This window comes from Hemibagrus wyckioides, linkage group LG20 (genome assembly GCF_019097595.1).
Source record: "Hemibagrus wyckioides isolate EC202008001 linkage group LG20, SWU_Hwy_1.0, whole genome shotgun sequence".
Lineage (NCBI taxonomy): Eukaryota > Metazoa > Chordata > Actinopteri > Siluriformes > Bagridae > Hemibagrus > Hemibagrus wyckioides.
This window is the reverse complement of record NC_080729.1, coordinates 15133004-15149804: the sequence shown is the minus strand read 5'-3', so window position 1 is coordinate 15149804 and position 16801 is coordinate 15133004. Positions and strand designations below refer to the sequence as shown.

At 39.9% G+C, this 16801-nt stretch overlaps 1 protein-coding gene across 4 annotated transcripts in view; it reads left to right on the top strand.

The window, feature by feature from the left end:
• The window catches only part of LOC131371192 (receptor-type tyrosine-protein phosphatase mu-like), a 209321-nt gene that overhangs the window by 173888 nt on the left and 18632 nt on the right, over positions 1–16801 (top strand). For all 4 annotated transcript variants that reach the window (XM_058419037.1, XM_058419040.1, XM_058419039.1 and 1 more), the window contains 3 exons: positions 1692–1779; positions 2490–2566; positions 6270–6306. In XM_058419037.1, the coding sequence (XP_058275020.1) occupies positions 1692–1779; positions 2490–2566; positions 6270–6306 (202 nt within the window). The remainder of the gene's footprint in view (positions 1–1691; positions 1780–2489; positions 2567–6269; positions 6307–16801) is intronic.

Sequence of the window (16801 nt, the reverse complement as noted above, 5' to 3'; positions counted from 1 at the left end):
GACCCATTTGGGGAGAAAGATCATTAATAGTAAAAGGTTAAGAGCTGAATATGATGCTGAAATGATTCTAGCTTGTAAACATAGGGGAAGATTTTTGTATGATGTATAATAGGTATAACACTCGCGGTATTCCTACATGTGTACGAGAAAATACTTTTGAATAGAGGTGACATTTTTAAAAAAAGTTCCAATTCATCTGATATGCAATTTTACATAATATAAAAGTCATCGAAGGATTTGGGGCTTTGTTTTTTTAAATATTTTTAATAATAATAATAATAATAATAATACATTTTAATTTAATTATTAAATTTAAATTAAATATATATTTTTTGCATACTTTTGTTCAGAAAGCAGATCCAGAAGTCCAGAATTAACGGCTGGTATATACATTTTATTATTAATAATAATAATAATAATAATAATAATAATAATAATAATAATAATAATAATAATAATAATAGTTAAAATTTATTTTAATTTAATTGTTAAAAAAATTGTTTAAAAATTGTTTAAAAAACAATTTTTAAAAAAAATTGTTTAAAAAATATATTTTTGAAATTATGCATACTTTTCTTCAGAAAGCAGATCCAGAAGTCCAGAATTAACGTCTGGTATATACATTTTATTAATAATAATAATAATAATAATAAAAATAAAAATAAAAATAAAAATAATAATAGTTAAAATATATTTTTTGAAATTATGCATATTTTCTTCATAAAGCAGATCCAGAAGTCCAGAATTAACGTCTGGTGTCTGTCAAAAGAAAGCTTGGCTCATATTTTCATTTCTTATCAGCCACAGATTTGAAGTCTTTGATCCATATCCCGATCACACTGCCATCTAGACACTGTAGAGAACATATATACAGCATATTAATGCAGTCATCATCCGCGGATAGAAACCGTCTAATCCTACAGTAATAATGGAATTAAACCCGACTCTCTCTCTCTCTCTCTCTCTCTCTCTCTGTCTTTCACCGCTCCTAACGTATGTCACATTCAGAAGCAATGATCAACTTTTGCATTCCGTTTAATCTTCTGTAATCCTAATGAAGCAGGACTTTCAATATGCATAAGCGCGGGTGGTGGCTGCTGCCCTGCTCCTGAGGGACTGAAGCAGGATAAATATTAATTTGCACCAGCTTTGGCCTTGTTTTCAGTGTTGATGTTGACGGTTGGAAATCATGTTTGCGCAGCGTGGCATGGTCGGGATCCCTGCACGTCCCTTCACAGCATGATCTGCTGAAATAAATTTTCATAATTTGGATTAATTGCGGCACAGCTGCTAAGATCAGAAAGATAATCTGCCGGTGTGAGGGTGCCCATTTTTTGCCTTACTGTGTTTGGTAACCATTTGAGAGGCTAGTGAGCTTTGCTGCGAGAGTCACCCGGGGAAGAACTTGGATGTGACAAAGAGTAGCGAGTGTGGTAATGGGCTCTCGTTTTGACACGGCACACAGTGCTTCCTGCCTTCCCCGCCACATGGTCTCATCAGATGTTCTAATGATCCTAATGCTTTCTCTCCCTCACTTCTCTTTCCCTCGTGCTTCCTTTATTAAAGACACAGAGCCGGTTCTGCACTTGTGACTTTGTAAAGAGCTGACACTAGACTTCTCACATATGCCTTCTCTCCTTGTCCCCGTCTCTTCCCTCTCTTTCTGCTTCTGTCTCCTCGCCTTTTCTCAGAGCTTCTTTGAGGGACAGTCTGCACCGTGGGACTCTGCCAAGAAAGATGAGAACCGGATGAAGAATCGCTATGGAAACATCATCGCATGTGCGTATTAAAGAGAGCCCAGGCCGTGCCGGCACGGCGGAGAATAATGCTACCCCCAGACGCATTCATTTCCCACATATCAGACAGGTTTCGCTTAGCAGAGGACACATAGACTCATCCATTAGCATTAAAGTGAGGGAAATGCTCTCATTGCATGTCTGCACCATCATTCTGCACCAAACCAGGATGTACACAGCTGTATAGGAAGATGGGAGGTTCATATACAGTGATAGAATTTTTTTTTCATCAGATTCCACAATGTACTGATGACCTAATTATAGATCTGTACTTCTCTTACTCTTCCGGCTATAACTGAGGCATATATATGCCTAGTGCACTTCCTGTTGGCGTAAATAAGTGCAACAGATTTGAAGAAGGTAATTACGAATCAAGTTACGCATCTGCTTCATACCTCCTTAATTATACATCATGCAGAACTGCTCATTATTTCCTTGCACCTACATGAAGCACTCTTTTCCTTTTTAGTTTTTATAAAATAGTACTCAAGGACATTTAATATAAGGCATGTGGATTTATTTTAGGTTATAGTGTGTGTGTGTGTGTGTGTGTCCTGATGTTTGTGAAATTAATATTAATGCCGGCTGAGAAATTATTGTGTTAATTATATCTGTCTTACTCTCTCTCTCTCTCTCTCTCTCTTTCTCTCTGCGTGTAATACGAGATGTTTCTGGGTTTGTGTTTGTCTCTAGATGATCACTCCCGCGTGCGTCTGCAGAGCCTGGAGGGCGAGCAGAGCTCCGATTACATTAATGCTAATTACGTTGATGTGAGTACAGAAAGCAGCCAGCACCTCTATGCAAAGGTCACAGAACACACACATACACAAACACACACACACACACACACACACAAAACACCTACAAAATAACCAGCTGCAAGGGGAGGAGAAATAGGACATAGGAAGATGCACACACACACACACACACACTCACACTGCACTCTCAGCATGCACACGGACAGAAACAGGGCTGTGTACATGGCCACACACTCATGCATGTTCAGAAGAGGCCACACAGTACAAGACAGGGTCAGGGAAGGAAATGGTCACACTCTTACACATGCCCACACAGCAGTGTCCACACACACACACACACGATCAGCAGAACACTGCAGGAAGAGAGAGATTTAAAGGCACACACCAACAGAGGTCATACTGATCAAACACACCAGACAACAAACAACACAAAACACACACACACACACATTTTTCCATCTAAAACCTGTCTAACAAAACAGCTACATTTTCATTTCAGCATTTCAATACACACCTACTTCATGAGGCATGACTCATTAAGATACCAAATAATGAGCACTAATTTGCATGTGCAATTGCATAAATTCTGCACACAGTTAATGAGATTTTTTTGTGTTATTCTCGACAGCTGCCACAAGTTCCGATCTCAAAGAAATACGAAACTCGAGTCTAACTCCAATTAAAGGCGATGAGACGTACCTAAGAACTGTAACGTAGACAACATCATGTGTTCCGTTTATGATGTATATGCGAATGAAAAGCGACGAAGACGCTGTGTTTAAATTCTAATCGTTGGAGTGAATGTCTGATATGAAAACATCTTCACATCGGTAATGGTCGATAGAAAGTTTAGAGTTATTTTGTAAAGGCAAACTTTATTATAAACCTGGGTTTGTTTTGTTGGAGGAAACGGACTTGTGGCTGCTCTCCAGTTGTAGTCATTGGTGTCTGTTTGTGTTTGTGTTGAAGGTGTGTATCAGAGTATCTTTAATGCTCTCACTTGGACAGCTTACACTCTACACGTCGTGTTTAGTGTGAATTCTAGGTGACACTGACTAATACCTGCTTATAGCTTAATACACACACACACACAACCACGCACACACACTAACATGCTATCCTGTGCCAGGGAAAGACACATTTTAGACAGAATCGAGCCAGCGATACAAAGTAAATAACATGACGCAGGATAACGGATAAAAAAACCCGAGCGAAATGGAAAAAGGACCTAGTGAGAAGATGAACGAAAATGACTAATCCAAAAAATCAAAAACGTCATTGCTGGTTATTCCTGCCTCTGCAGGTTTGACCCAGCCTGGCTCTGAGAATTTTCCAGAACATAGAAGACTAGTTTAGTCACTAAAGTGCCTGAGAAACTTCAATACTTATACAATAGGAAGAAACACAAGTTCCTCAGTGACTCAATCTCGGTATATCATCGTCTGATTCATCGCACACGCACTAAACCCTCCTCAATGTAAGAATATCACATAGATGGTCTGTGATTGAACGCACTTCCTCTGAAGACGTTTCATAGAAATCATGACTAATTCTTAAAACTTTGCCTCTACCCACATTTGGAGATATATTGAGTTGCGGTGCAAAACAAACCATTCAGGATGGAGGTTTAATGGTGTAGCTATACGCAGCAGAAGAGGACGTCCACTACGATAACTAACACACAAAAAAGCATACTTACCCCTATTAAAGACTAGTCTAGTTACCTCCTGTAACGAGGGGTCAGAACAGGGACAGAGACGTTTGAAGGCTGAACTACTGAGATACTAAGAGCGGTTCAGATGTCACTGTGGAAAAATCTGAACTATTATATACACCAATCAGGCATAACATTATAAGCAGTGAGAGGTCAAGTGTATCACACTGATTATCTCCTCACCTGTTAGTGGGTGGGATATATTAGGCAGCAAGTCAATATTTTGTCCTCAAAGTTGATGTGTTAGAAGCAGGAAAAATGGGCAAGAGTAAGGATTTGAGCGAGTTTGATGAAGGGCCAAATTGTGATGGCTAGACCACTGGATCAGAGCATCTCCAAAACTGCAGCTCTTGTGGGGTGTTCCCGGTCTGCACTGGTCACTATCTATCAAAAATGGTCCAAGAAAGGAACAGTGGTCATGGGCCGCCAAGGCTTATTGATGCACGTGGGGAGTAAAGGATGGCCCATGTGATCCGATCCAACAGACAAGCTACTGTTGCTTTAAGAAGTTAATTCTGGTTCTGAAAGAAAGGTGTCAGAATACACAGTGAATGATGGGTCAGGGCTGTTTTGGCAACAAAAAGGGGGACCAACACAATATTAGGCAGGTGGTCATAATGTTATGCTTGGTCTGTGTATGCTTCTGTGCTTAAATCAAAATGCTTAAGTGAAGGCCTCCATGAAGCCAGCCCGAGCCTTTTAATAGATAAGAATAAATACATATTAAAAAGAGTTGTTATTGAAAAAGGCTTTGCTAGGGTACTTAGCCGTGGCTCAGCCGAGCAGTGAATGGATAGAGCTTTCTTTTTTTTTTTTATTTCTCTCCTCGGCAAAGAAGAAAGAAAAGGCTTTTTACATGCCTCTCGCAGTTCCTTCTGCTTAATAAAGTTTATTGATGGCACACTCACTCAACATTTAGACAACTTCTGGACCATTCGTTTGCATTTTCTTTGTTTGTAGCATGCGTTGTCTTTCTTCCTGGAAGTGTGTTAAACAGAGAGAAGAAGAAGAGAGAGTGGGTGGCGGAGAGTTTGTGTATTTAAAACAGAGAGTTATTGAAAGTTGAATGCTTTTACTCTAATGGTCACCATCATAGTTTGTCATTTACATTTGCTTAGAAAGATCTCTTCGTGATGAATGCTCAGGAATTGGAACGCAACTTCATCAGCGAGGGACTAGGAGCTGGGAGGAACGAGGGAAGGGAATAGAGGAGAGAGAGAGAGAGAGAGAGAGAGAGAGAGCACTTGCTCAGCTCTTACCATTGCTGTAGTTTTAATCCGATCTTTCAGGGACCAGTGGACACGTAAAAGAACAAACAACCAAGTGCTTAGTGTTGAGTGAAAGAACAGCCATTAAAAAGCAGCTCAAATCTGAAGAGAGAGAGAGAGAGAGAGAGAGAGAGAGAGAGAGATTTTCTGTTTTCTTATCTAGTGAAATGTTAGACTGGGATTAAAGTGAATATGTTATAGATAAGAGAGTGGTAGCTATACTTCAATCTACATATTCAACTTCATCTCTCTCTCTCTCTCTCTCTCTCTCTCTCTCTCTCACACACACACACACACACACACACACACGGCCGCATGAAACGTAATCACAAAACAATATAATTACTGATAATCCTTCTGATATGACTCTTCTCTCAAGGATTAAGCATTAATCCTCTCAAGTTTTATTTGTCCAGTGTGAGGATGAGTGTGTGTGTGTGTCCTTCGTAAACAGTATGGGCTGCAATGTTAATGGCTTGTTGACAAACTGCTGAGTTTTCAGAGCTTTGTTTACTTTGTCTATTTATTTTCCTGCTTATCTGCACACTGCATGTTAACGCTCGCTAGTCTCACTCTCAGTAGCGCTGCTATATATTTACTCTTTAATAAGGACCGATCTGATTTGTTAACGGCATGAACGAGGACACACCTTCCATCCTAGCGTATATAGCATACAGCACTACAGATCTAAGCCTTTGATTAAAGCTGTTCTCTGTTTTGTCTTTAATTACAGGGCTACCACAGGCCAAATCACTACATCGCTACACAAGGTGAGAATTGCTGATTGTTTCAGTGTGTGTTTGCATCTGCATTTATAGAATAGTGCCGTGGGTATGCGCGCCATGGGTTTGTTGTGCCTCACAACCACATGGATGCAAACTAAAATCTACATCCATGATGATCCAACCACGGTATGATCTGGGTCTGAAATAAAATATGTAAATTGATTACACAATTCTTCTCTCATGGTGGTGCTTTGCGGTGCCATTTTTGACTAGCATCACACATCCCCGTGTCCAGTCATCTTTAAGTATTCTGTTTCTGACCCTGACTTTTTGTTGAATAACTCATGGTATGAAAAAGTTCTCCCTTTCTGAGCTAACACAGTTATTCCTCTAGCTAGTTTCTGATTCACTAAACTGCCTTCAGGTAAATCATTTATATAAATGCACATGATTAGATATGACACAGAGTAGGATCTGCTACAGAAAACGCTTTCAAAAACTCCCTGAACTACAGCCAACTACTAGTCAGGGTTGCCAAATTGGACTGAAGGTTTCCCGCCCAACTACAATTAAAAAAATACCAGCCCAAAATGCATACTGTGATAAATAATACGATAACCAACAGAAAACCTAAAACAAATGGGTTAGTGCACTATTTATACACACACACTGTTAGCTACCCGTATAGGTTTAATTTAATTATCAAAAATGACATCAGAATTTTATAGCAGAATAATAGCGTATAAACACACGCCTACCTTTTTATAGTATGTAGGACTTACTATATTTACCCCCACTTTGGCATGATGGTGATAAAAACACTTACAACTTTGTCATATTGGCTTAACGAGTACAACGATTACAACCACCCACCAATCAAGATTGAAGGACAGGACTCTCCTCAACCTTATTGGCTAAACTGAACTATTTAATTAAAAACGTCAACATTACATATTTTACTTTATCGTAAAGTTCTTTTGAATGGAAAATTTATAGAATATCATGGTTATTGTCAAAAATTAAAACCCGCCAGTTGCATCAAAAACCATCCCAAATTTTATCAACCCACCCAGTGATTTTTTCCCGTGACCGAAAGGAGCCCAATTGGGAGGGGACCCGCCCAATCAGGCAACACTGCTACTTGTTTTCGATTACTTAGGCTACAAATTCTTTACACCTGGTTTAGGGATCATCAAGCATGTTTTACAGAAACGTAAAATAGCTAACCAGGCAATGAGGGCGGTGCAAAGATCAGCTTCAAATCTTTTTTTGAAGGGTTGTTTTATGCAGTGTCACAGAGTTATATAACACACACTCACACACTTACACACGCCCTCTTCCACATACATGCCCTCAGAAACCAACTATTGTCTAGTGTCCCTGTGAATGCTGTCCCTCTCACAGACAGCATAGCTGCTGTTGCTTTTTCCATCAGTTGCTCTTTTTAGATTAGCATTTTTAGTGAGCATGTTGTAGGTGGCAGAAAGAGCATTCCCATTTGCAAATGCCCCATGCATGCCATTAGCAGCAAGAACACTGACATTGATTTCAATGATGTTAAGTATCGATCACATTCAGGCTCTAGACATTAACTGCAGATTATTACAACGAGTCGACTTATAATATACACTCTGAATGTGAACTAAAATAGCCTGACTGTGTTAGTTTTACAAGCAGTATGATTTCTTTTTTAGTCGTATACACATGGTAGCCATTAAAGTGGTGCTACTGTGTGTGTGTGAGAGAGAGAGAGAGAGAGAGAGAGAGATGACAATTAATCAGGCCTGGCTGTGAGCCGAGACGAGCCGAGCAGAATAATAAATAAAGGAATTAAGGCCTGCATGTTTGTCACTCTGCGTATCTGCCATGCAGAGAGCAGGCTCTCCGGCGAAGCCTGATGACCTCACGGGTTAAGTCTGTTAGATTCTAAATCATATCATTTCGAGCTGCAGCAGGGCCGCTGCGTGCAAAAAGTGTGTGTGTGTCTGGAATATGCCGCATTCTCTAATGGCTTCCCAATCTGTCATCGAGGAGAGGGGAGTTGCATAAGTACCTGTTTATTAGAGCATCGCATGCCTCATTCCTCCGTGTCTCAATTAAAACACACACACTCAGCCCAGCGTAGCGGAGGAGCTAGCATATGAAAGATATGCTCGGCAAAGCATCTCAGCCTAACCTGCCAGCTCGCATACCCCATACTTTACCCATACTCGGCTTCAGCCATGTGCAGAAACACAACAAAATGGATTTTTGTAATAGATACATAATACAAAACTTTCCATGTATAAATTTTGTATTGTGAAAATGCAGAAATCTTAATGTTTACACTACTTCAGTGAGGGGTAATAAAGCGTCTTGGTATTTTCGTCTCTCTTTGGGGCCAAATATTACCACACCAAAGCTGTTAACCTGGATATTCTTTAACGTTAAATGTAAATAAAATGTAAATAAATACAGCATGTTTTATTCCTTGTTTACATCCTGTGAAATATTTTGAACATCCAGTCAACATCCAGTCACTTAACGAGTCCATTTCCTCCCTGACGAGTCAAAGGAGCGTGGAAGCTGTTGGTGTTTAGTGTTCACAGCACACATGCTCACAGGAAAGCACCTCAGTCTAGTAGAACCGCTCACATTTATGAAACAAAAAAAAAGAAGTCTTCCAGACGCTCGTCTCCACAGGATACTCAGCTGTTCTTTACAGTTTTGTCTCTTTTTTTGGAGCTCAGTTGTGTATCTGGAACTGATTTGTACATCTTTCTCTGTGGCATGTAAAGCCACCTGCCTCATGCATATATTCATAATGTCTGATGTACTCCGCGTTGCATGTGTTTATCTTCTCTACAATGTTTCATTCCCCATAATTTTCCTTCTACTTCATCCGTCCTCTTCAGCTCGCTCTGTCCCTGTTCTGCTCTCGCTCCTGTCCGTATATCTCTTTTCCTCTCGCTTCCTACCCTACACCACTTATTCTCTCTCCAGGACTGTCGTGACTGTAGCTCAGATTCTCTTCTTCCTCCTCTGGGTTTGATCAGACAGTGACAGCCGGAGGGCTTTTTCTCTGCTACCTCAGGCCTCTACCACCTTTTCTTTCTCTCTTCGTCTCAGTCTGTCCCTTCCACCACATTTCCGTCTGTCTTTCCTCGACTGTCTCTCCCGCTTCTTCTTCCGTCATGTGATCTCTCGCTGTCTCTTATCTGCATCCCTACTGCATTCATGTGACACTCGATTCATCCTCGGGTTCTTCTGAAATCGGCCAGCGCATGAACTCCTCGACAATAACAGAAAAAAAAAAAACAAGCAACAGGAAGCGGATAGTGAAACCACTCCCATTTATAACAGTGGCCAAAAGTAAGAGCACTGGAAAAAACATTGTTATTCTCTTCGACCTCAAGTCTCTACATTATTGATCATCGTCATCCTCACCTGGCAGCTACAGAGCTGACATGAGGGAGAGGAAAAGAGAGAAAGGAAAAAAAAGGAAAGAGTTGGTGGTGGTGGTGGTGATGGTGATGGTTGTGATGGTGGAGGGGAAGGGGGGTATCTGTCTCTTTGAGTTAGAAGAAAGTAGAAAGCCTTGCACAGACTGAGCCACAGGACAGATGTGTGTGTGTGTGTGTGTGTGTGTTTGAGAGAAACACTGAGTTTTAGAGCACGTCTCCATTGTAAGGATATTATGTATGACTGCTGTCTCTGTTCAAAGACCTCTAAGATAAAAGACCATCACCTTGATATATAAAACCTTGACAGTTTTGCTAAATAGACAGGCGGTTGCAGACGTGAGGTCCTCGTCCTCGTCGAGCATGCATTCCAAATAGCTTTGGCTGCACACCCAGACGACCCGAGCACAGATACACTGACCAGAGGAGGGATGTCCAGCTGCAGCACCACAGAGCAAGCCTCACCCTGGCCATTAAATCAGTGTTCTTATTTATTTCATAAAATGTTCATTAATGATGTAATGTTAAAATGACCAGTTTCATCTAATGTATGTTGTAGTTTGCGGTCAGCGAAGGCAGGGAATGTGGGCAAATGTTTTGAAAATCCTAACCAACATCTGTACCTGGGGTTTAATACACAACAAAAATAGAAACAAAGTAGGATCATCCAAATCATAAGAGGGGAATTAAAAGGCAATAGTGAAAAGACTATGACAATGACTATTTGCAATCACCATTGCTTACCAATGTCTAATCACCACTGCTTACCAATGACTAATCACCAATCATTGTTCTTTACCATTGACTAATCACCATTGTTTACCAATGACTAATCACCACTGTTTACCAATGACTAATCACCAATCATTGTTCTTTACCATTGACTAATCACCACTGTTTACCAATGACTAATCACCATTGTTTACCAATGACTAATCACCACTGTTTACCAATGACTAATCACCAATCATTGTTCTTTACCAATGACTAATCACCATTGTTTACCAATGACTATTCACTGATCGCCACTGTTTACCAATGACTAATCACCATTGTTTACCAATGACTAATCACCACTGTTTACCAATGACTAATCACCAATCATTGTTCTTTACCAATGACTAATCACCATTGTTTACCAATGACTATTCACTGATCGCCACTGTTTACCAATGACTAATCACCATTGTATACCAATGACTAATCACCACTGTTTACCAGTGACTGATTACCAATCATTGTTCTTTACTAATGACTATTCACTGATCACCACTGTTTACTAATGACTAATCACCACTGTTTACCAATGACTAATCACCACTGTTTACCAGTGACTAATGACCACTGTTTACCAATGACTAATCACCACTGTTTACCAATGACTAATCACCACTGTTTACCAATGACTAATCACCACTGTTTACCAATGGCTAATCACCACTGTTTACCAGTGACTAATCACCATTGTATACTAATGACTAATTACCAATCATTGTTCTTTACTAATGACTATTCACTGATCACCACTGTTTACCAATGATAATCACCATTGTTTACCAATGACTAATCACCACTGTTTACCAGTGACTAATCACCATTGTATACTAATGACTAATTACCAATCTTTGTTCTTTACTAATGACTATTCACTGATCACCACTGTTTACCAATGACTAATCACCATTGTTTACCAATGACTAATCACCACTGTTTACCAGTGACTAATCACCATTGTATACTAATGACTAATTACCAATCTTTGTCTTTACTAATGACTATTCACTGATCACCACTGTTTACCAATGACTAATCACCATTGTATACCAATGACTAATCACTGATCACCACTGTTTACCAATGACTAATCACCACTGTTTACCAGTGACCAATCACCATTGTACCCCAATGACTAATTACCAATCATTGTTCTTTACTAATGACTATTCACTGATCACCACTGTTTACCAGTGACTAATCACCATTGTATACCAATGACTAATCACTGATCACCACTGTTTACCAATGACTAATCACCACTGTTTACCAGTGACCAATCACCATTGTACCCCAATGACTAATTACCAATCATTGTTCTTTACTAATGACTATTCACTGATCACCACTGTTTACCAGTGACTAATCACCATTGTATACCAATGACTAATCACTGATCACTACTGCTTACCAATGCCTAATCATCGATCACCATTTTTACCGATGACTAATCACCAATCACCATAAGTTCCATTGTCTACCAATCACTGACTGCACTTATTTACCAACAAGCAGTTTTGCCAGCAACTTTTTGAGCATTCATGAGCTGCTTTCCCCAAAAAAACTTGGTTCCTCCAAAACCAGTTACTGATCACAAGGGTACTAAGTGGTTCATACTGGTGGAGTAATGTGACGTCGTGAGGGTATACACTGCGCTAGAGAAGGATATGTGAAATTTATAATTGGTGAACATTTCCTAGTGAAAATGAATTCTTTGCCATTTTTTAAATAGAAGTCATGCCGCTGGCTTCCTTAAAATAGTCTCTGTGTGTTTTTAACGAGCCGGCGCTGGTTTTATACAATCCAATAAAAGCACTTCACATTGCAGAGAGACCGACTTCCTGCGCCTCTGTCTCACTTTATTGTGCGATTCAATTTCCTAACCTCATATTTCAGCTCTTTAAGTAAAACAGAAGCAACAATGACCAGAACGACTGTTTAATGATGCTCTTTAATGATGCTCGGGAGTTTGGTGTGGGAGTGTGTATGTGTGTATGTGTGTGTGTGTGTGTGTGATGAATAAGTAAGTGTGTTAATGAGGCTTAGAGTGTGTGTGTCCAGGAGCTTCTGATAAACTGGCATCTGCTCTTGTAATCCCCTCCGGAGCCCAGGTCTCATCAATAACACAGGGTCACACACGCATGCAAACATATTCAGCTGCTCTTCAGACTGTGTGGATGCGCTATAATGATGCCGGCTTTGGCACTAGGCTGCGGTTTGGGGGTCTCTTAAGCAGCTTGTGCAGACTGATATTAGACGGATGGATGGCGGAAAGAAGGAAAAGTCTCCCCCACCTTTATCTCGCTCACTTTCAAAATCCTTCCCTCATGGCTGATTGTGGTTTTGCTACTAGAGTTTTATCATTTACAGGTGAGGTGTGATAGTCCACAGGGGAGAGAGAGAGAGAGAAAGAGAGAGAGAGAGAGAGAGATAGGAGGATGAGTGTGGCTAGCATGTAATATTAATGATAGCAGAAAGATGAGACGTTGTGTCTATCAAGCATTTTTACACTCGGCTGGTTATAGAGGGGTATCAGCACATTTTATATGGTGCAACACACACACACACACACTCTCACCATCTATCTCTCTTTGAAATACACACTTCAGAAAAGTGACATGCTGCTTGCAGGAATGACTGTCAGCAGCTCCTGACAGCTGGGGTTTCTGATACAGGAAGTGTTTTCTCCTTCTTCTTTTTTTTGCCACAAACTTAACACTTCAGCAAAAAGTTATTATTATTATTATACCCCCCACCCCTCTCTTTTGCCAGAACCGCTCACCTAAGGTTTACTGGGATGCATTTATTGTTTTTCTAACTGTAAAGTATTCCCGGAATGCGTGTGAGGTTTCACCTTGCTTGGTAAAAAAAAAAAAATGACTCAAAACTTGCTGACCTTAGCGCAATTCCCAGATTGAATAATGAATTGCTTGACATAGCAGTTTCACACCAAAAAAAAAGGTATAATAGGTAGACAACAGAAACGGAATTATTTTTAATGGACGGATGGACGGAGACTCTTTTTTTTTTTTTTTTTACTTAATTCAGACGTTGAAGCAAAAGGCCGCATTAACGTAGGGATGCGAATACATTTCCTTCTCTTTGCTAGTCTTTGCTAATTTGTTTATGTTGTGGAAAAAACGAGCCCACTAGAAATTGTGGACAGGTACAAATAAAAATAACTATGGCAGAGGAGATTAAAAAAAGAGAGAGAGAGAGAGAGACAGACAGACAATAGACACTTCTATTTCGGACAGCGTTGCCTGGGATGCAGAAATTGTTCTAATTTTGTAGTAAGGTCGTGAAAAATAGGCAAGTCCGTGCAGCTCATTTTGTTTGGGGGGGGGGGGGGTTAGTTTAAAAGTAGTCACAAAGATCTTATTTTTGAAGGCAAATAACTGGAGTTATATCTAATCAGTTTCCACATGAATAAGCTAGTTCAAACAAAGGGGAAGTGCAAATACAGACTGTGTACAGAATCATTTGTGTTTGGGAGAGGGAGATTATGTGAATCTGAGTGTTTATCGTCTGTACCGGGAGATCAGAAAATGTATTACAGATATCGCAAATTGGAAGGTTTTGTGCTTATTTGCTATCCAAAGAAACGGGGGGGAAATAGGAGACCTGGCAACCCTGCTATTAGAGCCTGCTCTAGTCAAAAGTGATGATGTGACACGCCACTGTGAAACAAAACAAACATATATTGATCTTCTTTACAGCCATAAATTAACCCTAAATAAACCTGAAACTCTATTTTATATATATATATATATTACGAGTACTATATTAGTACTATATTTAAACATGTTTTCTAAACTTTAATTCCCTGATTAATAACCCCCTCATTGGGCCTGGCATGTACGTAGGTTTTTTTTTTCCAGAATATTTATAAGTAATGTATTGTTTCTTTGTTTTGTTGACTCGAGCGAGCCCCAGCTCTTGGCCTGTGCATCAGTTTTTGTTTTGTTTTGTGTGTGTGTGTGTGTGTGTGTGTGTGTGAGAGAGAGAGACCTTGGCCTTGGCTCACTTTCTGCCTTCACATTCAAAAAGTTTTACAAACTTTTAAAGTGTCTTAGTCTCCCAGATGATCTCTCTCTTCCTCTCTCTCTCTCTCTCTCTCTCTCTCTCTCTGTATGGCACACATCACTGGACTCCACAAATCAATGAATCAACCCACATTATGCTGATCTTTCACTTATTTTCTCAAATGAATTGTTCTCACCTCCTTTTCTCTCTCATCTTCCCTCTTTGTCAAGAGTCAATCAATGCCACATTCAGCCTCACCCAGAGGTGTTAATTTGATTATTTAGTCCGTTCGGATAAATCAGACTGCAGTGTAGGGCTCTGTAAAACAATTAAGAACTCTTTTGTGAGCGCACACACACACACACACACACACACACACACAGAGAGAGATAAGGTCATTCTTTACATTGTAATAAAAAAAAGCCATAGAGTTGTTCATACACACTTGAGCAAAGCTTTATGGGTAGTTTTAAACACACTTGAAATCTGATTATATCTAATCTGTGTTCGATCTGTTCCCCGGAGTCTGAGCTCATAGAAGCTCATATTTTAAATTCAATCTTGAACCATTTGGATGCTTTTTAGGCAGTTCCCCTGTTTCCTGGAAAACCTAGAAGCCTAGCTTTATAGACCAATTTTCCAGTAAAATAAGAACACAGATCAAATGTCCAGGAAATATTAGTGAAGTCTGGAAAAGCATAAAGTTGTACACTGTTATCCATTATGCACTATTAATGCATAAATATTTGTGTCCTTTCAGCATCAATTGATAGTCTATTGTATTTCAAAATCTGTAATGGATCAGATGAACTCTGACTCTGAGGATCGGTTAGAGCATGGGTGGATTTTATCAGTTATTTGGCAACTTCTGCATCAGCAGCCAATCTAATAAGAAACACAGCTAGAATTTTTTTTTTTATCCCAGATGGAGCACATTTTTGATATGTCAAACCCATGGGACTGATGTGACAGTTACAGTATGTTATACATAGAAATGTTTTACAGGACCTTGTGAGCTTTTTTACTTAAATGACGATCAGTGGATTTAGAAAACATTCTGTATGTGTTCAGATGGAGATTGATGTTTGAGGTCCAGTCAGTGTGTTATGACAGGCTACAGTGTACCATTCGAATCCTACACAGCAGATGTCCTGTTTGTCACTCAACACGCCAGGCATCAATCCCAAAATTCCCTGAAGGCCGGCGGTCAGAGGCGGAATGGGGCCCGGAGGTTGGCAGAAGAAGCCTTGAGTTTGAGCAAACTCACATGCTGTTTTAATCCAGAAAGCTTATTAGAGAGAGGAAGAGGAAAGCAGGAGAAGCTTGGTGTGTGTGTGTGTATGTGTGTGTGTGTGTATGTGTGTGTGTGTGTGTGTTAATTCAGATATATTTGTGCATGTACACGATGATGCTTAGGTGTCCCCATCGGTATCAGTGTGTACAAGCATGGTTGAATTTGTAAGTGTGTATGTGAAAGTGTGTGTGTGTGTGCTCGCCTGGAGTGGCAGCACTCGGCCCAGCTGTTTTGTAATGACATTTTTATGAGCTGGAGGAAGATCAGGAGGTTGTAGCGAGTCTCTGCTGAATGTAATTTGCCTCTGGCTGCAGGTAATGCGAATTAGCTCCAGCCCTTACACTGGGATTTGCAGACTAATTAATTTGTCGCAAGACATTTTTTATTTTTTTTTTACCGTTGGTACTTGATTAAAAACAATATTAATTCAAATGAATTAGATTCCTAATTCAAAGTGGAAGAAGCATAATGGTCACAAGCGGCCGAGTTGGACATCAGTCTGCTGCTTGCTTCCCTCAGTCAATTTGTGTTTTTAATTTCATGCACAATTTGGTTGTTAGGATTGTTATTAGTATATCGCAGCTGAAGACTGCTACTTGATTATGCAAGGATTAGAATTGTGAATGAGTATAAATCAAGGCAGCACGGAATCCTTAATAATAAAGCTGAAATGAAATCACTGAGTCTAATACAGTAGGTGACTAATAACTTCATTGTATATGTTATAATGTATACATGTGCTAGAGAACCCCTAGTGGTACCTGATGGTAACATAAAGCAGATCAGACTAGTTTTGTACTGAATATTTACACCGATCAAGCACTGAGAGGTGAAGTGATCATGGCACCTGTTAGTGGGTGGGATTTATGAGGCAGCAAGTGAACATTTTACCCTCAAAGTTGATGTGTTAGAAGCAGGAAACATGGACAAGCGTAAGGATTTGAGCGAGTTTGACAAGGGATAAATTGTGATGGCTAGACGACTGGATCAGAGCATCTCCAAAACT